The 25,761-nt window shown below is 35.6% G+C and overlaps 2 protein-coding genes across 3 annotated transcripts; both read right to left on the bottom strand.

Moving 5' to 3' along the window:
• LOC104743726 (pentatricopeptide repeat-containing protein At1g32415, mitochondrial) lies at positions 13,569–23,578 on the bottom strand. Its single transcript, XM_010464774.2, has 2 exons — positions 21,589–23,578; positions 13,569–13,590 (listed from the first exon to the last, which is right to left on the bottom strand). The coding sequence occupies exons 1-2, from the start codon at positions 23,556–23,558 to the stop codon at positions 13,569–13,571; spliced, it is 1,992 nt and encodes a 663-aa protein (XP_010463076.1). The 5' UTR covers positions 23,559–23,578.
• Positions 23,666–25,369, bottom strand: LOC104741842 (vacuolar protein sorting-associated protein 55 homolog). Of its 2 annotated transcripts, none has more exons than XM_010462764.2 (5): positions 25,158–25,369; positions 24,559–24,684; positions 24,420–24,459; positions 24,157–24,241; positions 23,666–24,067 (listed from the first exon to the last, which is right to left on the bottom strand). In XM_010462764.2, exons 2-5 carry the CDS (start codon positions 24,655–24,657, stop codon positions 23,869–23,871), a joined length of 423 nt encoding a protein of 140 aa, XP_010461066.1. In that variant the 5' UTR covers positions 24,658–24,684; positions 25,158–25,369; the 3' UTR covers positions 23,666–23,868. The 2 variants fall into 2 exon arrangements, with proteins under 2 accessions (XP_010461066.1, XP_010461065.1); XM_010462763.2 differs by having other exon boundaries at positions 24,559–24,691; positions 25,158–25,367.

The raw sequence follows: 25,761 nt of genomic DNA, 5'->3' as shown, positions 1-25,761 counted from the left end.
AATGCATGAGTATTTTATAAACACTCAGTAAGGCAATTCTCCCATCTACTGGGCTATACACACAAGCAATAGAGATACTCTAACCATCAAGCAACAATCAACAAACAAACCAGGCTCTGCATCGACCGACACAAGGCTTGCATCGACCGACACCAACAAGGACAAGCATCGACCGACACAAGGTATGCATCGGTTGACACAAGGTTCACTTGCATCGACCGATGCTTCCACTTGCATCGATCGACGCATGCTCGACAATACGCGGAAACCCTAGTTGCATCGACCGACGCCTCCACATGGCATCGACCGATGCTCCTAGGTCAAGCCGCGCCGTCCTCGCACTGCATCGACCGACGCACATGTCGAGCATCGTTTTTCCCTGAAGCTTCTTGCCGGATCTCTGTTCCTGCAAACACAAGAATCGATCCCAAGCCACAAGAAAGCTTCCTAACACCTCATACAACATTCTAACAAGCCTAACAACACATAAAAAAACAGATCAGAGAATCTCCAGCTTAGATAAGCCATGGTCATGCACTTACCTTTGCCAAGAAGTTTCTGAACCTTAAACAATCAAGAACACGCTCCTAGGAAGCTCCTACAACGATCCCAGCTATAGACCTCTACAGGAAACGCTTCCAAACACCAGAAATCACCAAGAACACTCAAGAACACTTTTTCTCCCTTCTTTTCTCTCAAAAACGGCTGAACTCGCCGAATGAGACAAAAACACGACTTAAGGGTTTTCCCTAACCCAAAACGCAGCGTTTAACTTAAACTCGTCCGCAGAAAACAACCTTGCATCGACCGATGCAATCCCTAAACCGGGATTTCGGTTCGCGGATGTTACAGATAGCTGGAGTTAGGTTTGGATGAAAAGAGATTGACTGAAGTGATGTCCCAAGTTAAAAATTCATCGGTGATATGCATATATTTTACCATGTTTTACTATAGCTTATTTACACCTTTTGCATGGTTTACTAGCTAGTTTTGTCATTATTTTGTAATTTAAGCTCTGTTTATGCATTAGAGTAGGATTTGCATTGCATTTGCATTGTTTCATGTGTAAACAGGTGATTTGGACCCCAAGAAGCATGGAAATGAGCTGAAGAGGCATAGAGTGCAACCAGTGAAGCAGAAAAAGGTTGGAACAGAAGAAAACCAAGGTTCAGAGGCCACTTGACCACCACACTTGACCAGACACTCGACCGTGTGAGGAGATGGACTCGACCAGTGGAGAAACAGAAGAAGAAGGCACTCGACCATGCACTCGACCGAGCACATGTTCGAGCACTCCCAGCCGCCTAAGTGTTTTGACTGTTAGCTAATCTAGGGCTTCCCTCTTATCCTATAAATACTCCTTGTACTCTATTGTCGCCCACAAGTCAGAATTGGCAGAGAATAATATCTAATGCCACCTCAAACCTAGTTTTTATCCCTTTTTGGGGTTTATTTTATTTTTTTTGCATCATTAGCCACTTGTGTTCTTGTTTTTCCAGAATTTTCTTAGTTTGTAATCTTTATAACTTTTTGTGTGTTGAGAATATGGTTTTGGTACTTTGTATTAAATTAAAGTTCTCTCTTTTATCTATCTTATCATGTTAGTTTCATCATTTTTGAGTATTTCATCATCATGATTTGTTTATCTGAGTAGTGAGTTAGGGTTCTAGAGATGGATTAGGCTGGTTTAGGGTTATGGTTGTTTAGATTGATCAAGCTTGTTTGCTCATAGATCTCTTCTGGATTAGATGTCCTCTAAACTATTCTTAGACGGAGAGGTTAAGAACATATCTTAAGTTTCTTTGCATCATACCAATGTTTAGGTTGTTAGATAAAGCTAATACTAGAGATTATCATTTCTAGCCTAAGAGATTAGTTGTCTAGGGTGGTTTTTGACAAATAATTGTCTGGATCTGTAAAGTCTGTTTGTTCATGTCTTAGCTAGTGAGAACTAGGTCTAAGAGTGTCTAAACTTGATTACTTCTGTCATGAGAGTGGATTAGTAAGTTTTTAAGATCATTGTCTAGAGATAGCTCATGTTGATTGAGGTTTGTTGATCCGTTTAGATAGCCATAGCTTGAAGACCAACACATGAATCCATCTCTAGGAGCCTACTTTGTTTATTGATTGTCTGTTATTGCATATTATCCTGTTTCATTGCTTTTAAATCTGTTTAAGTTGTTAAAATTGCTTCTGTTCTTCATATTCCATCACTCGACCTAGCCACTCGACCACACACACGGTCGAGAGCTTGATCGAGCACCATCTTGGTTGCTTAGTTTACTCTCTGTTTCATTCCTATTTCATGTACTTTACATTCTGCTTATGTTCTGCATCTTTATAGTTTTCTTTCATTGCTTATATCTAGTTATTGCCACTGTTTAGTCTAGTTTCAGCTTTTTTTGTCTTTGTTTATCTTGCATTTAGTTTATGTTCTAAGTAGTTTACATTCTGAATTTCATAATTGTCATTAGGTTGTTAGTTCAAAACTCATAATCATACTTGGTTTAACTTGAATCACTGTTCACATCTTAAGTGCTTGCATAATCACCCTTTATGGATTGACATCTCTTATACTGCAACTACATAAGAGAATTGAAACCTCTTGCATACCACCTGATCATCATTGCATATGTTTGTTTGACTTTGCATCATTCATTCATACATTCATATCTCAATAAAAACCATGTTTCAATTGGCGATGTTGCCATTAGGGTGTTGATTTGATTCATTTAAGATTTACAAAGGTTCAAGAATAAGTTCTATCGCTAACTGCTCACCACTGTCTAGTTTCTTGTTTTGGTTGGTTGTTCTTGAGTTTCAGGTACTCACTCGAACCAGCACTCGATCGTGTGTCCATCGAGCCCGTGATCGAGCACCAACCCAGAAACCAGCTTGTTTCTTTGTTTCAGTCAGTCGACCAGCTGCTCGAGCCAGTGCTCGACCGAGTGTCAGTTCGAGCGTGTGATCGAGTCAGTTCATGCAGACAAGATACAAAGGAAACCAAAACCTCCAGAAGTACATTAATCATATAAACCGCTTGCCAAGAGACCTGAGGCAGCAGAAAACAAGAATATTTCAAGAACAGGAAGATCAGTTGCTGATGGATCCAGCAAACATCCAGAATCAAAGACCAAGGCATATAGGAGTTGGGTATGCTCCTAACATACACAACCAAAGAGCAAGCATAGTCCCACCAGCTGTGGCCAACAACAACTTTGAGATCAAGAGTGGTCTCATCACCATAATCCAGGCTAATAAATTTCATGGTTTACCAATGGAGGATCCATTGAACCATCTAGATGAGTTTGACAGACTTTGTGGTCTAACCAAGATCAATGGTGTTAGTGAAGATGGCTTCAAGCTCAGATTGTTTCCATTCTCTCTTGGAGACAAGGCTCATCTATGGGAGAAGACACTTCCAACTGGTGCTATTACTACATGGGATGGTTGTAAGAAAGCTTTTCTGGTCAAATTCTTCTCAAATGCTAGAACTGCAAGATTGAGGAATGAGATCTCAGGTTTTGCACATAAGAATAATGAGACCTTTTGTGAGGCTTGGGAGAGGTTCAAAGGCTATCAAACACAATGTCCACACCATGGGTTTAGTAATGAGTCATTGCTTAGCACTCTCTACAGAGGAGTATTCCCCAAGATCAAAATGTTATTTGATACAACTTCCAATGGTAACTTCCTCAAAAAACATGTAGATGAAGGCTAGGAACTAGTTGTGAACTTATCTCAATCTGATGGGAACTACAATGAAGACTATGATAGAGCTGTGAGGTTTGTTGATTCTGGTCAAGATGAGAAGTATAAGAAGGAATTGAAGGTTATTAATGACAAGTTAGATAGGATACTGCTCAGACAACAGAAGAATATACATTTTCTTGGTGAAGAAGACACTCCAGCTCAAGATGGGGAGAATGAGCTTGCTGAACTTTGCTTTGTGCAGAACCAAGGTAGTTTCAAAGGCTACAATCAGTTTAAGCCTAACAACCTATCATACAAAAGCACAAATGTAGCCAACCCTCAAGATCAGGTTTATCCACCTCCACCACCACAACAGCACAACACTTACATACCAAAGCAGCAACAACAAGGTTTCCAGGCTCCAATGTGTCCCCCACCAGGGTTTCAGACCAATCAAGCCCAGGAACCTGATTTAAGAGCATTGATGCAGCAGTTGTTGCTTTCAAAAGCTAGTCGACAGATCGAGACAACAAAGAAGTTTGTTGAGATAAATCAGAGACTTGATTCTAACTTTAATGATCTAAACATCAAGTTTGAGAGTTTAAACTCTAAAGAAAAGTTCATGGAGAGCAACCTAGCTTCAACTGCCTGGCAAAGCTATTCAAAATCCAAGGGAGTACACAGCCAAGACTATCCATGTCACTGAGGACAGTGAGGTTCAAGAGGGGGAGGATTTGTCACAAGTTTCAGCTCAGAATGAAGTAAGAAACACACTCGATAGTGTGCTCGACCAGACACACGATCGAGCACCCGATCTAGTGACTGATCGAGTTGCTGGTTGAGTGGAACCAGCTGAGTCTGATAAGCCTATCAGATACATCCCTCCACCATATAAATCACCTCTACCATTCCCCGGACGTTTCAAGGAACAAATGCTTAGGAAAATCAAGGAACAGCTTGAAAAGAAGGACTTGATGGCTATAAAACATGAGGTTACTGTTGAGAAGAAAGAAGAGGAGAGAGGGCCTGCTTTGGAACAATATGATCTATATCCTCTCTACAAAGGTATGCTACTTGACATATCCAAGCAGAAGGCTAAGAATCAAGCCAAGAGGGACCTAGAGGACATTGGAACAGCTGTGATTCCAACCAAACTTGAAGATCCAGGCTCATTAAATATACCATGTTCACTCAACTATATGCACTTCAACTAGTGCCTATGTGACTTTGGAGCTTCTGTTAGTGTTATGCCCTTCTCAATAGCGGAAAAGCTAGGATATGAAGAATTCAAGCCTAGTAACCTCTATATTAGCCTAGCTGATGGTTCAAACAAGGATGTGGTTGGCAAACTGGAGAACTTTCCAGTGAAGATAGGTATGGCCAGAATTCCCACTGATTTTATCATAATAGAGATGGACAAGGAACTTGAAGATCCAATCATTCTTGGGAGGCCATTTTTGGCAACAGCTGGGGCTATTATTGATGTGAAGAAAGGTTTAATCAGCCTAAACATTGATAAAAAGCTGATGATGAAGTTTGATATCAAAAACCCAGCAAATCAACCAACCATTGGAGGTCAACCATTTATGATTGAAGAGTAAACTGATTATGAAGTTTCAAGGGAAGTAGAGACTTTAAAAGCCAAGATTTCATCTCATGAGGAATATGTTCAAGACCTCAAAGGTTCAGTGAAAGAGTTGATTGATCTAGTGAAGAATCTTCAAGTGCAACTCAACAAGAAATCTTTGAAGAAAGCAAGACCAAGACTCAAGATCAAGAAGAAACAAAGTCAAAGTGTCAAGACTGTTTTGATCAAGAACAAGTTGTGTGGTGATCAAATTGAACCAGGGGGACCTCATCACCTCTCTGGATTCCAAACCAAGCCTGAAAAGGCACCAAAAGTCAATCTTAGTGACTATAAACAAGCTCACTAGGGAGGAAGCCCCTAAGGTATCTTTGTACATAAGATTATTTTCCTTGTAGTTTTAATGTTTTTCTTTCATGTTTGTGTTGGGAAGGCCTTATAAGAGTGCATAAGTGGGTTTAAGATGAATTGGACTTGTGGAGAAGGTGTTTGGGGCCACTCGACCAGGCCTTTTAGAAGCACTCAATCGAGCATCTTAGAAACCCAAGCCCACTCGATTCCAATGGCCACTTGCTCGATCGATCGGAGGGAAGAAGGAGTTTGAAATTCAAACTTGAGCACATGCTCGACCAGGTGGGGTCGAGTGGTGGCAAAAGTGAGCCAAAGATTCCAAATTCAAATTTGTACGCTCCACCCTTGTCTCTTTATCCCCTTAGCCTCTTTATAAACACCTAAACTCGATTCTAAGCTCCTCGCTCTCTCATTTGCATCAAAGTTTCAATATCTAGCTAGAAAATCTCTCTACTTTCATTGTCTTGCTCAAGGCTTAGTTCTTTTGTTTTCTGGGTTACTAACCTATTAATATTGAGCTTTGAGTTTATTTCTTTCTAGTCTTTTCTCAAAATGTCTTCCCAAGACAAGGAAACACCACAACAAGCTGCTATTCTCCGAGCTGCTGCCAAAAAAACTACTGAACACTTCAAGGGAATTCGTGATGCACCAGTTGTTTCAAGGTGAGAGGTTGGTGAAATCACTCAATCACCCACTCGAGCTGGCAGACGATCGAGTGCCAAATCGAGCAGGGTCGAGTGGCAAGACGAAGAAGAAAAACCAGCCTGTTGAGGAAGATTTGGAGAGAACTGAGAGTGATGAAGAGATGGAGGTTGACTATGAAGAACATAGGAGAAATATAGCAAGTGGAAAAAGGACAGTAGCTGATGTTCAACAAGAAGAAAGTGAAAGTGAAGATGAGGTAGATCCTGGTGTTGTAACACCAAGCCAGCTTTATGAAGCCTTCATGACCATGAACTTCCAAGGGACCAGATATCCTCACAAGGAGACCATGGAGAAGCTTGGTATTGCTGAAGATGTAGAGCTCCTCTTTGAAAATTGCAGCCTAAGCAAGTTCATGGGCATGAACATGGAAGGTAATAGAGAAGAAAGCTGTGAGTTCTTAGCCACCCTCCAAATGCATTAACTTTACAGATATGGTTGATCCAGAAAGAGGAGCTGGCTACATCACTTTCACCATCAAGGGCAAGAACTATGAGCTGTAACTCTTGGAGGTAGCATCACTTTATGGGCTTGAAACAAGAACTGAGTTCCAAATTTTCATACCAAAGGAAGAGCTTCACTCTCTATGGCAAACCATTGGTGAAGATAGGCCATACTACTATTCCAAGACCAAGAGCTCAAAGATTAGAAGTCTAGTCCTAAGGTACTTTCACAAGGCTCTAGCAAACACTCTAGGAAAGAGACTGGAAATTTGAATGAGGGAGAGCTCAAGGTAATAGACATGGCACTTTATGGTGTCATGAACCAAACAAGAGATGGGGTTACAATTTGTGGAAGTAGAGTGCCAACAGACTTTGACATGGTCCTCATTGATCAAATGACCTACTACAAAAGTTGGGTCATCAAGTTCTACAAGAAGGGCTCAACTGGAGTTTTATGCATTGGAGGTATCATCACTCCAATCCTTGTAGCTGCCAATGTACCACTTCAATCTGAGAAGGCCAAGCCTAGGTTGATTGATGTGCCATACCTCACCACTGCCCTAATCTTAGCCAAAGAGAAGCACCAAGGGAGACACCTGTTCAACTTTGATCACCCAACAGTGGGAAAAGCTCAGTTTGTTCTGCCCAACCAAGAAGCAACAACCATAATAGATGGGCTTAACATTGATTTCTGGCCAGCAGTGAGCTACTGTTTTATGGAACAGCTCCATTTGGAGATAACCAAGCTAAAGATGTGGAGATGGCAGAAGGAGAGGAGCAGTTTTACTTTGAAGAATATGAGCCCTAGCCAAGAAACAGTAGAGGAGTGAGAGAGACAGCCAAGAGGGTGACACTTCTCCAAAAGTGGAACAAGTGGCATGGGAAGACCATCAATGCTTTGAAGAGTAAGGTGAAGAAGATGTCCAAGTCAATGAAGAGCATGAAAAAAGAGATTGCTGAGATGAAGAGTGGAAACTCATCCCCAGCACATTTTGAGCACTTGAGGAGGAGTAGCTCCACTAGAGCCATGCCTAGAGCTGAAAACACATTGGAACCGTCAAGAGCTTCATCATATGAGCCTATGCAGAGGAGAAGAGGCTCAACTCGCCCAGAACAACAGTTACTGAGGCACTTGACCAGTGCACTCGAACCAGCACACGATCGAGCACCTCCAATGCACTCGGCCGAGCACCTGCCTAAACCTCCATGTGGCTTTCAAGCTCAACCAGGTTATCCAAGCTACCCCTATGACCAAGCTTACCCTCCTTACTAGCCTCAATACTATGTGGATCATGCCTTTATGCAACACACCTACTATGGACAGTCAGGACAGTCATTCTACCCATCGCAGCATGCTCGACCAGGCCACTTGAACAGGCACTCGACTGGGCACCAGTCCGGGTGCATAGTCGAGCTGCCTCCCTCTCCACCAGAAGTTCAAATGGATGCTCAAGACACTGGATACGAATATGACAACATGAATGATGCTGTAGATGACTTATTCCACAACCCATGAGGTACCAACACCACCTATCTCTTTGTTTATACCATAGCATTTCATGTTTTGTTTAGTTTGGTTCTTAAATTCTCTTTCAAATTTTTATTACACAAGGGACTGTGTAATTTAAGTTTGGGGGAGGGTTTAAGACAGCATTTGACATTGTTTCCTATTTTCTTATTTCAAATTTTTAGCATAAACATGTTAGTACTTGCATTTCATCTAAGACATAAAAAAAACCTAAAAATTTGAAATTTTTTCACAAAATCTTTGTAAAAAAAACAGAGTGTTCATGTAGTTTGCATTGCATATTAGAATCTTGTTAGTATGTTTCATATAGAACTGTTTAATATATTGCATTAGGGATCTTGATGAGTTTAGCCTTGTTAACTTGTTTAAATTCACTAAACTAGGATCAATGCCCAAGTTAATAGTACTTTGATGCTAGTTGAGTGGTTAGAAACATAAGATTGAACCAGGTCTAGAATTCCTACATTGCATTCTGGTTTAAATTGAAGCATGTTATGATTTGATGTCATTTCCTACTTATAAGAACCTAATATTGACTTTTAGATACTATATACATATTTGGATCATCTTTCCCATTTTTACCACTCTTGTTGATCCAAGTAGCTGGTTTCATCATTAAATCAGTTTTCTTTACCCGTAACCAACTTTTTTTTCAAGTCATGTTTATTCTTGTTTGTGTGAGAGGCCTATTTTATTCTGTTAAATTGTTTATTCAGGTTCAAAGTCAGTTTCACAAGTCATATGCGACGGGTGGTGTTCATAAGTCAAATCTATAGATGATTTGCCTTCCACAGTTCATCTAATGACTCTATTTGCTAGCGGTGTTATGGCCCCTTCAGGTAGATGGCTCTGCTCTTTACTAGATTGGTCTATGTAACTCTTAAATTTACTAGATTGTGATTATAAGTTTGTCTTTTTTGATGATGGGTTTCTTTCAGGTGGTGTGTTATCATTATCATGTGAATATTTTGCTTTTATAGTTATTGCATTTTGCTTCTTTTGGATTTTTTGAAACAGATCTCTACAAAAAAACAACTCATCCATTCCCCGAAGGAGAGATGAAGCTTAACCGTACGTTGACGCCAAGACTTTATGATGTTTTCCAACAATTCGGCAAGTCAGGCAATAACAGTAAGTGAGACTGAGATTTATGGTTTTGTTGTTGCTTCAATTTTTCATAACTTTGTGTTTAAATGGTCCAACTGATTTGAATCATTCTTATTGTTTTGCAGGATTAAAGAGCCGTTTTAGAACCATGTCTTCTTCACAAAGCAAGCCTCAAGAAAATAATATGCATATTGTTTCAGACATCAGCAAGCTCTTTCCTCTATAGCTCCAGATTTTGCCTTCACTACAACGACAAAGAATGCAGCAGCAGCAACTGAAACAAGGAGCACGAAGATGGCCATGAAGCAATAACAACATCAACCATCAAGATAGAAGATTGATTTAGTACTACTACAATAGCCAGAGCAAGGGACAAACTTCAGTGTACATTAACTCATCATCAATCTCTTCAGCAACGTTTCTAGAAACATTCATTCATCGGTCTTAGGAGTCTAGAATCTTAAAATTTTAATGATTAAGCAATCTTATAAAGTAGAAATTCTCTAATGGAAGGCTGATTTTGTAAAAGTTGTAAATGGGTTGCTTTAATTAAAATAATATTAATTATATGATTAGTTTATTTTTGAGCAACTTGTATGAGTTGCTATAGTGGTCTTACCAACTTGTATGGAAGGTCTTACCAGCCTTAATTTTTTGTGTATAATATTTGTGACTTATACTAATCTTTTTATGTTATTTATTAAAAGATCATGACTAATTAAAAAGAAATGGCATGAATCATAAACGAGATGAGATGCTAGAAATTATAAATTAAATTAACTTGTAGAAATTTGAGTTCTGTGTTTTTTCTTTCCACAACACCAAATTTGAAACCATTTATAGAGAATTAAGGAAACTATTTAATTGTTATATCAAGTTGAGGTCTTCTTTTTTTTTTTAATTAGTTTTCTAATATTTGAGATAATATGATATTAAATGTTGAATATATCTGTTTCGATGCAGTTACGAAAATGTTTGGTTTTCGCATACCCGTTTAAGGTTCAATGCAATCTCGTAGGGTGATAAATTCAAATTGATTTATTTATTTTAGATAATATTCAGTCCAACATAATCAAATGAGAAAATTATAAATTAAATCAAACTATAATTTTGAAAAATAAAATTCAGTATTAAATATTAATAATAGAATAATATCTAACTTAAAAAAAATACTTCGAATCCTCAGCCGTCACCACATCTTCTTCCGACACCGCTACAACCACCAATCACTGTGCCGCAACGGCCACAACATGCTCTGACACATCATCCTCGACCATTGCTTTCGCCACCACCAGCTCCACGGCTCCACCACCTTCATCATCTTCACCGCCACTAGTGACTGTCTTCTTTGCCCCATCGAAACAACACATCTTCCAACAACTCTTCACTACAAACATCACCCATATGAAACCACCACCGGCTAAAAGGACAATAAGATTAGTTTCCATGATCACTCTGCAATAAGAAACCAGAATACGTGTGAGCAAATAATAATAAATACGTTTTGTTTCCTAGCAACTGTATTTATAGTCATTCTCATTTATCTATATTTTACTTGGGCGAGGATAAGGAGTTTTAACAGGGTAAATAACAAGCAAAATATGAAATTAAGAAGTACCCAAAAAGAGAAACACAACAGGTAAATTAATGTTTTATTGTCTATTAAGTCAAGTTCATGAAGGAAATAGAGTACTGTACAATAATAGCAGAACCTGGTTCAAGGTGATGGATAGTACCATCAATGTAGTTAGCAGTTCGGGTTCGACGTCTCCAGGGTGAAAGATGAGAGGGGCCGAGAGATTTGGGGAACATAAATAATGGAGGCAAGCGTAAAGATTGTGAAGCATAAAGGAAAATGGTTATCCCACGAGAAAAAAATATATAGAAAACTAATACACACTTTTAAAAAAAAGTTACTTACCCAAATAGCTCATAAAAGTATGTTAATGACTCAAATAGCACATCCAAAAATATGTTTTACAAAATAGCACCTAAAAGTTTTACAAAATACTATCTATTAATACTTTTGTGAAAAAATTGTATTTGCAATTTTTGGAGAAAAATACTTTAACTTCATTTATATTTAAAAAGAAAAGGACAATACTTTATATCCAGATATGGACTCTTCCCTTACATGAGTTTTGTTTAATTTTTAATCAGTATATTTTATATAATTGTAGAATATAAATATAAATATAAATATATATATATATATTTATTTATTTATTAGAAGTCATCCATTCTTATATTTTTAGTGATGTATGCATTATGTATGCTTGTTTTTAAATTACATATTTGTTATTATTACTTTTAGTTAATATAATATAATATCAGTTAATTATTATGATGATTATTGAATAATATATTCTTTAAATAATTATTAACCAAACATTCATGAAATCTGAACTTTTATATCACTTATTTTATTTGGTATAATAAAAATAAAACATATCCTAAGGATGAGTTCAAACCAAATTGAAATAATTATATAAAAACCTAACTTTATGCATAGACTTATAAAAAAATAAATATCAAATTCATTTCTCAATTCTTGGTTTCTTCTGTTGATCATCAATTGGTTTTTGATGTTTGTTACGGATTTCGCGTTTGTTTCCGTAATTTTCATTGTCTGAACTTGTCTAAACACATAAAGACAACCATTAATATGTTATGAGAAATAATATTTTGTATTTAGCAAACATAACACATCATAATATATATGATATTTACCTTTATTTGGTATATAATCTCCGAGAATGTAAAAGCTTGATATGATGCATTAAAATCAAAAAATTTAACTTGAATCTGTAGGAGGATCTAGAAGATTCTCTAGTTAATATGAGATATTGTAATATTTATTATTTAGATATTTATATATTTGCAATCATTATAGTTCACAAAACTATTGTACTATATAATTCAATGTAACCTAAAGCTTATGATTATGAGAGTCAATATACTCTTTCCTAAACACCAAGGTGTTTTCCTCTCATCACATCTCTAACATGGTATCAGAGCAGGTTTGCTCCAGAGTTTTGATCCAACGATCAAACTCTTTCTTTATATATATATATATATATATATATATATATATATATATATATATTTTTTTTTTTGTTAAGCCAAGTGCTTTCACATTCAAGTTCATCATGAACCTCTGAATCTAATCCATCAAGCTTCTCTTATTCAAGGCCATATTAGACCTCTGAATCTAATCCAAGTGCTTCCCTTTTATAATTTTTATTTTCAAGCCAAAAGTGATTCTATCATTCAAGCTTATTATAAGCCTCTGAATCAAACCGAATTTCTTTTGAATATTTTTAAAAAATAGCCATCTGTTTCATCTTCATCTAAAAATTACGGTCATCACATGTATGGCCTTCACCGTGCCATCTACCTAACCACCATCACCGTATGGTCCATATCTATGTCTGTCCGATGAGACAAACTCAAGTTTCATTTCCCACGAACCTCCCATGTACATGGCCACTACACAACCACTCCACATACTTCATAATGTCAATGTTTCATCAATCTCAAGCTGTAACTTTCGTCGCTTCTCCATTACCACCTTGTGAAACGACCCGATCCATTTTTTATAATAAATAATAATAATAAATAATAAATAAATAATCTAAAAATATTTATTTAAATATGCAGAAACTCTACCAAATAAGGAGCGGAAAATACCAATAATACTAAACTAATAATTAACCAGAAACATAGACCAAAAACTAGCAACTTAAACCATAGTTCTAACACCAACATTCAAATTCTAGCAACCTAGCAGAAACCAAAGCATAACAACTAAGTCCCTAGAATATCCTCTTCTTCATTGCCATGATCTCATGGTCACACTTTGCCTCCACCTGCACCACAAACACAATGAGATGCGTGAGTATTACCAAAAATACCCAGTGAGGCAATCCTCCCATCTACGAGCTATACAAACAAGAAAATCAAGAGTACAACTACAAATAAAATATAACAAACCAACCATTAAACAGAACAAACAATAACACTTTCACCACACTTAGACATCAACACACAAAACAAATCATACAACCCAATCGCTTAGATAAGCTCATGGTCACGCACTCACCTTAACAAGTGATTCACGAAAAAAATAACAACAACCAAAAGAGAGTCTCTCCAGTATTCAAGAACATCCAAAATCGCTCCTACAACCAATCAAAACAACAAACAAACATTAAAAACAAACTGCCAGAAAAATCAGAAAAGAACAACCTCACAAGTGAAACCACAAAATCAAAACGAACCGTTAACTTTTCAATCTCTCCGGTGAAAAGCAAGGTCGAGACGTCCAAAAGCTTTCCGCAAAATTGCAGCATGATCGGATCTCAAATGACACCGCAATCCATCCCGAAACACCCGATGGTCTCAATCCGCAACTGAAAAGAAACGCTCCACGAAACTTCTGATACTTCCTAGAATATTAACTCAAATTAACTTCTGTAAAAAGCAGAGTGTACGAAAATTTATTAGCTACAACTCTACCAAAAATCAATAGCTTTAGAAACGATTTGAGCAGTCGGATTCTCATTCTCCCAAACCCTAACAGTTCTGTTTCTCTCTTTACTGTAAGGAAAAAGTTTGATCTACTTCTCTTCCTCATTTACACCAAATAACAAGGGTTCTCTCTCTTTCTCTCCCTCTCTCTGAATGTCCACAAAAGAAAAAATCTAGAGAGGAGGCATGACTTATGAGGGAAATTAAGGGTTTATGGTTTAATTAGATTAAACCATGATATAATTAAACCAAAAATCAATTAAAACCCACTCCTTTGGTTTACTCAACACATCCCAAACTCTATTCCCGGAATACGGATGTTGTAAAAGGATCTAGAAGATCCTCTAGTTAATATGAGATATTGTAATATTTATTATTTAGATATTTATATATTTGCAATTATTATATTTTAGGAAACTTTTGTACTATATAATTCTATGTAACCTAAAGCTTATGATTATGAGAGTCAATATACTATTCCCTAAACATTAAGGTGTTTTCCTCTCATCACATCTCTAACAGAATCTCGAACAAATAAGTATTTCCAACAATTGAACACACATATGTGGGAACGTCTTCTAATTCTTTTTCGCCTATATTACTTTTTATCTATATGAACAACATAATAAGAGTTAATTGAATTTTAAGTCTAAATCTATTAGTTCATACAATAAAACAATTTTCAATAATTTGTAGCTCTTACGATTTCTGTAGTTGTTCCAGTTATTTCTTCTGCATCTTTATCAAATATAACAAAAGATAATATCTGTTAATAAATTATATTTCTACATGCTGTAATAGGGCCGAAAAAGATTCCATCTTGTAGGTCTTTAAAGAGTTCCTACAATTTCATTTTAAATACATGACATTCAATATCAGGTCTTTCATTTGCATTCTCATTTCCCGCCTTTTTTATATGTTCGTTCACTTCTTCTCATTTTCGATTTGATGTTCTAATAATGAAAAGGTCTGAATTTCCATACCGTCTATATATTGCAATTATGTCTCGATAATTCTCTACCATGTATCACGGTCCACCTGTGAACTAAGATGGTAAAATGATTTATTTGCCTAGTTTTTTTTGAATCTGCATCATTGAAACAACCCGACCTGTTTTTTTAAAAAAAAAATAATAATAATAATAATAAAATAATAATAATAATAATAATAATAAATCCACTAAACTAGTGGTCTCATATCTAGTAGCCACCTAATCACAACCAAACCCAACAGCGGAAAAATACTCAATACCAAAAACCAATTAATATCAAATAATAAATAACCAATATTATAAGCATAATAATATACAATAACCAAACATCATGAAAACATAGAACCATCAACCTAGCAATGTCCTAATGACCAAACTCTAGCAACCTAGCAATGCCATACAACAACCAATCGAGTCCCTAGAACATCCTCCTCTTCATTGCAATTATTCCACGATCACAATTTGCTTTTACCTGCACTACAAACACAAATTGAGATGCATGAGTATTTAATAAACACTCAGTAAGGCGATCCTCCCATCTACTGGGCTATACACACAAGCAATAGAGACTTCTCTAACCATCAACCAACAACCAATAACCAAACAATAACAAACTAGGACTCTGCATCGACCGACGCTACCCGTGCATCGACCGATGCATCCCCTTGTAACATCCACGAACCAAAATCCCGGTTTAGGGGATTGCATCGGTCGATGCAGGTTTAGTTTTCTGCGGACGAGTTAAGTTAAACGCTGCGTTTTGGGTTAGTGAAAACCCTTAAAATGAGTTTTGACTCATTAGTCGGGTTTTGGCCGCTTTTGAGAGAAAAAGAAAGAGAGAAAAGTTCCCTAATTGTTCTTGAGTGTTCTTGGTGATTTCTGGAGATTGGAAGTTGTTCCTGTAGAGATCTGTAGCTGGATCGTTGTAGGAGCTTCCTGGATGTGTTTTCTTGTTGGTTTAAGGTTCAGATTCGTCTTGGCAAAGGTAAGTGCATGACCATGGCTTATCTAAGCTGGAGATATCTCTGATTTGCTTGTTATGTGTGGTTAGGCTTGTTAGATGGTTATTTGGGACGTTAGGAAGCTTTCTTGTGACTTGGGATCGAGTTTTGTGGTTGCAGGAACAAAGATCCGGCGAGAAGCTTCGGGGAACACGTTGCTCGGCATGTTGCATCGGTCGATGCACTTTAGTGCGTCGGTCGATGCAAGTGCGAGGACGGCGCGTAAAACCTAGGGTTTTCGTATTATGTCGAGCATGCGTCGGTCGATGCAGTGCGAGTGTCGGTCGATGCATGTGTTACTTGCATCGGTCGATGCATCCCTTGTGTCGGTCGATGCATCCCCATGTGGTGTCGGTCGATGCATGTTGGTGTCGGTCGATGCAGAGTCCTGGTTTGTTATTTGTTGTTTGTTGATTGTTGGTTGATGGTTAGAAATGTCTCTATTGCTTGTGTGTATAGCCCAGTAGATGGGAGGATTGCCTTACTGAGTGTTTATAAAATACTCATGCATTGCAATTTGTGTTTGTGGTGCAGGTAAAGGCAAAGTGTGATCGTGGAATCAAGGCAATGAAGAGGAGGATGTTCTAGGGACTCGATTGGATGTTGTATGGCATTGATAGATTGCTAGAGTTGGTCATGAGAAACATTTCTAGGTTGTTGGTTTCATGTTTTCTGATGATTGGTTATATTTGATTACTGGATATTTTATTATTGGTTATTGATATCGTTATTTCTGCTGTTTGAATGTGGTTGTGGTTAGGTGGCTAGTGGGTATGGACCACTAATTGTAATTTATTATGATTATTATTTATTTTAAAAAAAGACGGGTCAGGTCGTTTCACCCCTAAACTGGGATTCCGGATCGCGGATGTTACAATCACCTTGTTCAACTCCATCACATACATTATTGTAAAGATCTGCCCTAAGTTTTTATGGTTATACAGATAAAAGTTCATACGTTCTTGCTCATTAGCAATGTATGCATCAACCACGTTTTGATAGAAAAGACGGCCTGAACGAATTATTGTTCCTGGAGATGTCAATCTTGAATGTTTTTCGTATGCATAATACTCTCGCATTGTAACATATGACCTCTTCGTAGTATATCCTTCTCTATATGGATAGTGCATTAAGACGATTTTGTAGTTCATGAGCTGTATCATATACGTATACCTGCACAAAACGTGGTAGATCTCCTTCGACTAGTAGTAGAGATCCAACTTTGTGGTAATTTTGACCATGCATACGAAAAGTGAAAGGAACATTTCTTGAATTGATATCGTAATTAATTTTTCCATCCATTGATGGAAAAGCAAGCATTGAATTATATACTCGTATATTGTTTCGAAACGATGTTGACTGTGATAATAAGTCATCTAAGTAAGTTGGAGGTTGTGGAAATGTTTGCAGCACAACTCGTCTTCGTTGACAACAAATTAAAAATTTCAACTCTTTTTCACTTTGTTTAAGACTTTCAAATTTCCACACCAAAATCTCACAATAAGTCATTGTCTTCTCTTTTATTGTTTCCATAACAATATACTTTTATAAAATAATGTTATTTTATGCAATTTTATTTAACTATATAATTATTATAGTAAAAAATATTAAATTTCATAATATAGAATATAACTATTACCATGCTTGTTTGACGTTTTAATCGGGAGACATTTTCATTTATGGTTTAAAGTACCTGTGTTGGTTGAAGGAAGGTCCTTTAAACAACTGACGAAGTTGAAACAAAACTGTCTTCCTTTGCAATGAAGGAGATTTGCGACGAAGGTTATTAAGATGTAAATAAATTATGATGATTTGTTAATTTATGCATTAGAAATAAAAACAAAGAGACGCGTCGAAGGTAGATATGTAGAAATTAACAACATGGTAGAAATTAAGTGATAGTTTACAATGTAGATATGTAAGCTAAGGTGATGTGGCAGCCTAATTAAGAAAAAAGTTTAAGAAGCTGATGTGGATAGGTTGGAGCCTCAATTTTTTTTTTTTTGGTAGGATGTGTGAGGTCAAAATAAATAAATATTTTTAAATCCCTTGTGGATTTATAATTTAACTAGAATTTGTACCTGCGCACGTGCGGGATTTTAATTTAAAATATTTCTTATCAATAGAAATTGTTGAGCTCAAATATAATCATTACAACTTTTGAGTATAAATATATAACTTACTTTACTCAGTGATATACAACATATATATATTTTAAGATAATATTTATTTGTTATATCTATTTACGATTTTAGTTAAAAATTTTATCAATAAAAATCATTGAATATGAATATAATTTAAAGATTAAAATATAAATCTATATAAATACCGTACTTATTTTACTAATCTATATATAACATATATTGTCTAGTGTCGCAATAATATTGTCGACAATCTTCTGACCTTTTATCTTTAAAAGAGTTCATTCCATATTCATATCCCATGAAAACATTATTTTAAAAGTTTTAACGTCAATGTCGATCGTTGACCTAATTATAGAGACCATTTAAACATATCGATATCCTATATTAAATGCGAATATACAAAGTTTCATGAACAGTTTTGCTGCTATGTCGCTACAATGAGGTTGTCCAAATGCATCATCTGGCATAATAGAATTTTATGCTAAGTCAAAAATGCTTAAATGATGAAACATTTAAACCCCACAATGAATATCTATTCACTAATCCAAGCTACATATTTTTCTAAAATCTCATATGTTATTTACAGATGTTAATTTTGTGATTCAACCCCAACTTTGTCTTCTCAAAAAAAACATAGTGTACTTTAAATATGTTGTTTTTGTCAATGTTTTGGATTAAAAGCATTTGATAATATATATATATATATATATATGTTATATTTGTTATATATGTTTTATATCATATTAAAAATTGTAGATAATATACCTTATGAGATATGCTACACAAATCACATGTCACTTTTTGTAACAGCTTGCATATCATTTTTTCTATATTTCCTCACCATTGATTTTGTTTTTTTAGATAGATTATTTTTTCAAAATTCTTTTTCATAATTTTCTCAAAAAAAAGTGTGCCCCTTACAATGTATTTGTTTTAGATCAAAACTTTTAAGTTAAGTTAAGTTAAGTAATAAATCTTTTCTTTTTTATAAGTAAAATTTAATAATAAATCTTTATGGTATATGTTTCTTAGAAACTAATGTTTCACTTCAATTTTATTTTCATGTTTAGATTTTTATAAATACAATTACATAACTTGTTTTTTTACTCCACCATGCATTAAAATCTTACTTACATTCTAAAACTCATTAACCCATTCTAAATTTTGGAATATAATCATTTTTTGGTTACAATTTTAATAATAACATTATTACTAAAACAAATTTATAGTATTATCTTTACTATTTTAAAATTTTCATTTAATTTACTTAATTCATTTTTAGATTTTTATTATTTTTATTATTTACTAAAAATTTATATTATTGTTTATACTATTTTAAAATTTAATTAATTTTAGTTAATTTATTTTTTATTTATTTATTACTATTATTAGTTATAATTAATAAATATGCAATGAATGAATATTAAAAAATAATATTTTTTATGTAAAACAAAAAATTGATTAGATAGATGCTGATGTGGAAGTGAGGAGAGTTAACTTTATATATATAGATGAATCAATAAAAAGTCAAAACACTTAAAATATGGAAAAATCCTCCCATCCCTCTTTCCTTATGCTTTCTCTCGACCATTAGGGTTGCATCTTTTGGATTTTTGTCCTAATTGTCTTGATTTGTGTTTAGATGAGGATGTTAGAGGAACTGCCATTGCTCGGATTGTTCGTTTATAGTTGGTTTTTATTTTAATAAATTAAGGGAGGTTTGTTGTTTTCCATTTTCTCACAAAAAAAAAAGGAGACTATAAAGTTAACTACAATAACTAAAGAGAAAATTAGAAATAAAGGAGTTTTTTTAAAAAAATTGTCCATCTACACCTTTTTTTTTAAGTTTGGTCAATTAGGTTTTAGAGGAAAATTATAGTCAATTTTACCCTTAATCACAAATTAAATTTTTATTTTTTATTAACTGAAATTAGAAGAAAAACAAGCAAAGTTAAAAATCAGTTTCCTTTTTTTTGCTTCACATTAAAACAAAAAAAAGAATGAAAAAAGAAAAGGTAGAGGTAGAAGGTGATGACGTGAGAAGCATGGAGGAAGAAGAAGGGAATTCAGGGTTTGTAAGGTGTAGGATTTCTGTGAGTAGAAGAACAATTGACGCTATTGATTTTTGATGATGATCAACTCTAAAGAAGCGCTTGTTTGTGTATCTCTATGTTTGTTTTAGGGTTTTGATGTGGAGTTTGTCTTGTCATGTGATGATTCTAATATTTGATGACTTTCTTACTGTTAAAATATTTTCCCTATTTTAGCATTGAATCTTCCAACCTTAAACCAGCAACATCACCAAAATTAACATCAATAGGCTTTTCTAATAAATCATCATTCGGCTTATGTGAATTCTTTGAAATAATAGCTGCTGATTTTCCCCGATCAACTCTTACATCATCACCATCACTTGTATCATGTGGGTCCTTATTCAAATTGAACTGGACTTTACTCATATAATCATCAACTATTCCTTTGAACGTAACACACAACCGAATCAGGTAAATGAAAATTTTGTGGAAGGTGGAAGAGAGGGAAAACAACCGATCATGTTAGGTTAAGTCATGTGGAATGTTGATTTTTTCTGTATTTGTCTTTTTTCTAAATAATTAAGAATACACATTCTAAAATATAGTAGAACATATCTAAACAATAAATACAGAATCGTAACCATAAATTAAGATTATTTAAAAAATATTGACTTTCCTTATTTAATTTATTTTCTTTCTATTTCTATGGTATTCTAAGTTTTACAGATTATAAATTCTAAAATGTCTATGATATATCTTCTACTTTTTTTAGTATACAGGATAAAACGTGGAAAATATATTTTGAATTGATGTAGAATGAAGAAAAATGTAGAATACATATTCTTAATTTTGTAGAACATACAAAATTCAGGTTCTGAAGTTTTTAGAACAAATTTTCCGTCTAAACTTCGTAAAACATGTACAAACTGTAGAATAAATCATCTAAATATTTCAGAACTTGAAGAAATCGTAGAAAGTCTTTTCTGAACAATTTAGACCAGAAATCATCAATTTACAAACTGATTTTTGACACCCAGAACATTTTTTTTTCAAATTTTTTTTTACACAGTTATATACTAACATGAGTTTTCTGTTTGTTTTTTGGTTTAAACTCCTAAAAACTTCACTATATATATTAGTAGGGGTATTTTCGTCATAATTAACAATCTTTAAAAAAAAGTGTATATGGACAAATGTTTGAAAAAAACTCTTTTATTTCTAATTTTCCCATAACTAAAGAGAGTGCTTAAATGTTTAGGTATTTAATTCAGTATAAATTAATTTCTATAGATAAATGATTTCAACAAATATTATAGTGCTTTCATAGTCATGTGATATCTAATGATATAAAAAAACTGCCAAAAATAAATAAAAAGAAGTAATAAAGAATGGAGAGAATATGGATCTTATAAATATATAGAAAAAATTATCATTATAAAATCCAGATTCTGACAAAAAAAAAAAAAAAAAAAAAANCAACCGCATTGCAGCTCGTTCCGCTATGCCTCCTGCATCTCTATCTCTCCAGTTGAGCCCACATAAGCCTAACAATGCACCATAGACCGTACGGTCTGGAGTGAACGGCAGGGCTGAGATGAATTCCTCTGCTTCTTTTAGTTTTCCGGCTCTGCCTAAAAGGTCTATCATGGAGATGTAATGCTCGATTCCGGGCTGGATCAAATAGGTTTCTTTCATTGCTTTGAATAGTTCTAAGACCTTTGTGATGAGTCCAGAGTGGCTACAAACTGAGAGGACTCCAAGAAACGTTACAGAGTTCGGTTTCATCCCCGAATCAAGCATCTCTTTGAACAATTTTAAGGCTTTATCCGCTAAGCCGTGATGCGATAACCCCATGATCATGGAGTTCCATGAAACTGTATCTTTCCGGAGCATCTTTGAGAATATCTCATAAGCATCGTCTATGGCTCCACATTTAGCGTACATAGAGACAAGAGAGTTTTGAAGGATGAGATCAGGATCATAGCAAGCTGTGGTTTTTGCAATTACACAGTGTAAATGCTTCCCTTGATCGAGATTCGAAGTGGCTCCCGCAGAACCAAGAAGAACAGAGTAAGTCGAGTTCAACGGTTTCAGACCACATCTCACCATATCTGACAGTAGGGATGAAGCTTCTGCAAAAAGCTCGTTTCGGACAAGTCCTGAGATCATAACCGTCCATGTAACCCCATCTTTGTCGTGAAGTTTCTGAAACAGATCAAAGGCCCTGGATACATCACCCACGTCTAGATATCCATCAATCATCGATGTCCACGATACTTTGTCGTGTAAGCTCTCCACTCTCTTGAACAGAGTTTCAGCTCGCTCCAAATCCCCGTTTTTTAGATAACCGTTAATAATAATGTTACAAGACTGCAAATCAAAGCTTTCATTGAGCAGAGATTGCGCTGAAGCAATCAAACCAGAAGATGCATACATATGAACAAGACTCTTCACCAACCTTCCATCGTGATCTACACTTTCCCAACCATTAAATATAACTTGTGCATGCAACTGCTCACCAAGACGACGAAATCCAACACCAAGACCACCACAAGCATAAGCAAGAGAGATAAGAGTCTCACCATTTGGTAATATTGCATCAAGATCCTTCTTCATTTCAAGAAAAAGCAACAAAGCTTCTCTATAAAACTCATTCCAAGCAAACCCACTAATCATAGCAGTCCAAGAAACAACATTTCTCTCAGGCATTTCACAGAACAATCTATACGCTTCATGAACATCACTACATTGACAATAACCATAAACCATACTCGTCCAAGTAACAACATTCTTCTCACTCATAATCTCAAACAATACTTTCGCTTCCTCCATCTCATCATTCTCAATATACCCTTTAATCATAGCGTTCCAAGACACAATATCTGGACAAGGGATAGCATCAAACACGTGTCTCGCCTTCTCCATATCCTCATTCCTAATCAAACCCGTAACCAACGTGTTCCACGAAACCACGTTTCTCTCAGGCATTTCATCGAACAACTCAACCGCATCATCAGTCCTTCCATCATCAGAAAGCGCAGTAAGCATCACAGTCCACGAAACAACATTCTTGGGCATTTCCCTAAACAACGTCCAAGCCTCTTTCACTCTCCTACGTTTAACATTACCCGTCAACATCGCATTGCAAGTGACGATACTCCTCTCCGGCATAACCTCAAACAAAACCCGTGCTTCATCCAAGTATCCAGCTTTCGCGTATCTCGTAAGAAGCGAAGTCCAGTAGATGACCCGGCTGTTACTTCCTCTCTGAGGAATTTTGTCGAGCAAGTGGCGTGCATGTACAAGACCTCCCTCAGATAAACGACGAAGTATAAGAGCTTCTTCATTAGAGAAACCACGACTATGGTTTCCAAAACGACAAGGAATCGAAGAATTGAGAGATAGTTTCGAGAGAAAGCAACAAACTTTCTTAACACAGAGAGCTCGCATTCATACAATTGTTCACAGCTTCTCTACTGAGAGATGGTTTTAGTAAAGCTTTTGTTTTTTTCACATTGTTCAAAAAAAAAAAAACCAGACTTTATATATTCCCCAAATAATAAAATTTTGTTTCTATACATAACAAAACCATATAAAAACTTCATCTTACAAACCATTTAATCATACATATACACTTGACACAAAAACTTGTGAAATTTCCAATCAGCTGAACGATTCCATCGCAACAAGAGGTTTCTCGTTCGAAAAGGCTGAGATGTAACTCATGATGATAAAAATGTTTGTGTGTGTGTGTGTGTTTCTAAATGTAGCTGTAATAGTTGTCACTGGCATCTCCTATGCAAATGTATCCCAAAATAGCGATGAGGAAGACAACGTATGATGAGAGATCAAGGGCAAACGCGCCCCAACCGATAAGTCCAGCGTGTTTTAGAATCGAAGGTATTGCGACGCTTCCAACTGCTGATGCACCAGTCAAGAACTTGGCTGCATTGATCCAGCTGAAAATACAAACAAAAATTGTTCATGTGTTAAATACAAACAGAAGAAACAAACAATGGAGACTATATTACATATAAATTACACGCACCTATTATCTGAGTCGTTGAATAGAGATGAACTGTCTGATCCAGCGAAGAAGAGTAAAGGCATTGGGAGGAGCACATACATTATAACTGCAAAGCAAAAGAAAGATTTAAGATTAACCGGGAGCAATACAAAAGTCCACTTACATTTTGTTACTTTACCAAACAGGTTTGAAAATTCACAGTTAGGGTACTTAGTTCATCAAATTCCAACTACTTGTCAAAACAGTTAAAAGAGATAGTTCAGGTAGAGGAATATGGAACTCACCACTTAGCATTGGCCACCAGTTATTGAACAGAGCACAAGCCTGGAACAAAAATTAGCAAACAAACAAAGTGTCTTAAACACAAGTATGAATCTATGGTGGTAACAAACAGTATAAGAATCGCTCAGGGGTGGATTATACCAGAATCTGCAACACGATCCCTGTAGATACTAAGATTGCTAAGAAAGCTATCTTCCCCATATCCAAACAAGTGCGTAGATATCCAGGTAAGTCTGCCATTGACACAAGTCCTTCCACAAGAGAAAGCTGAACGCTAAGAGAAAAAGAAAAAAAAAAACCAAATGCCAAAATAATCAGAGAAAGAACCAAAGTATTCTTGAGTTTCTGATGATAACATCGAACTCTTATCATTCATAAAAATCCTAAATGTACAAAACCCTCCAAGATACAATCACTGAGCTAATCAATCATCAATTAACACATCATAAGAACCCCAAGAAAGTATCGTCAGTGTTTAGAGAGAGACCAAACTTATCCAAATCGACATCAGACCTCAAATTCTATACTTCTCCATTCGCTACGCTAACTAACTGTGATAAATAGAATCAATTTCCACGAAAAATTCGATGTTTTGTAATCAATTTCTACAAAAGGCAACAACTTTTGAAGAGATTCGAAGAAAAATTGGTGAATCCAACCCAGAATCGCCAGAATCAAATTGATTATCAATTTCACACAGATTTGAAAAAAATCGACAAAGATTAGATTGAGAATCATACCGGACCAAAGGTTAGAGATTGAAGCACGACGTTAACAAACCCTTGACGATCAAATCTGTTCTTTCACGAGCCTGACTGTTGTTGTTGATTCCTCTAAAAAATTCAGACAATAATCATTAGGTAAACCCCTCTTCTGTTTTTTAACTTAGAAAAAAATATCTATAAACAATTCTGTTTTTGTAATATTGGAACTTTTATCAGCTGTAGTCGAGCTCATCGTAAACCTTTAAACACTGACCGGGCAACGTGTGGGTAACACTGGTTTTATAACTTTATAAAAGGTGTGTCAAACGAACTCCGGTCTTGTCAGACCAAACCAGAGACGGTTTGAAACTTGAAAGTACTTGTACTTAGTCCGGTCCTGTCCGACACAAAAACTCCGGAGTTAAGAGTTCAAGTTTAACTCAAATTGCAACTCCGGTTTATGTACTACATTGGCATTTTTTTTTTGTAAGCCAACTTTTCGTGTAAATAATAAATCTCAAAAAAAAAAAAAAAGAGTCTCGGAATATTTGTTTTGTTTTTTGGATTATAGAATAGATGAAAGTTTGATTGATCAATCACCAAAAATCGATAAATTATTAAATTTGTGGTGGAGCTCATC

This window comes from Camelina sativa, chromosome 14 (genome assembly GCF_000633955.1).
Source record: "Camelina sativa cultivar DH55 chromosome 14, Cs, whole genome shotgun sequence".
NCBI lineage: Eukaryota > Viridiplantae > Streptophyta > Magnoliopsida > Brassicales > Brassicaceae > Camelina > Camelina sativa.
Note: the sequence above shows the minus strand (reverse complement) of the source record. Positions and strands in the feature narration are given on the sequence as shown.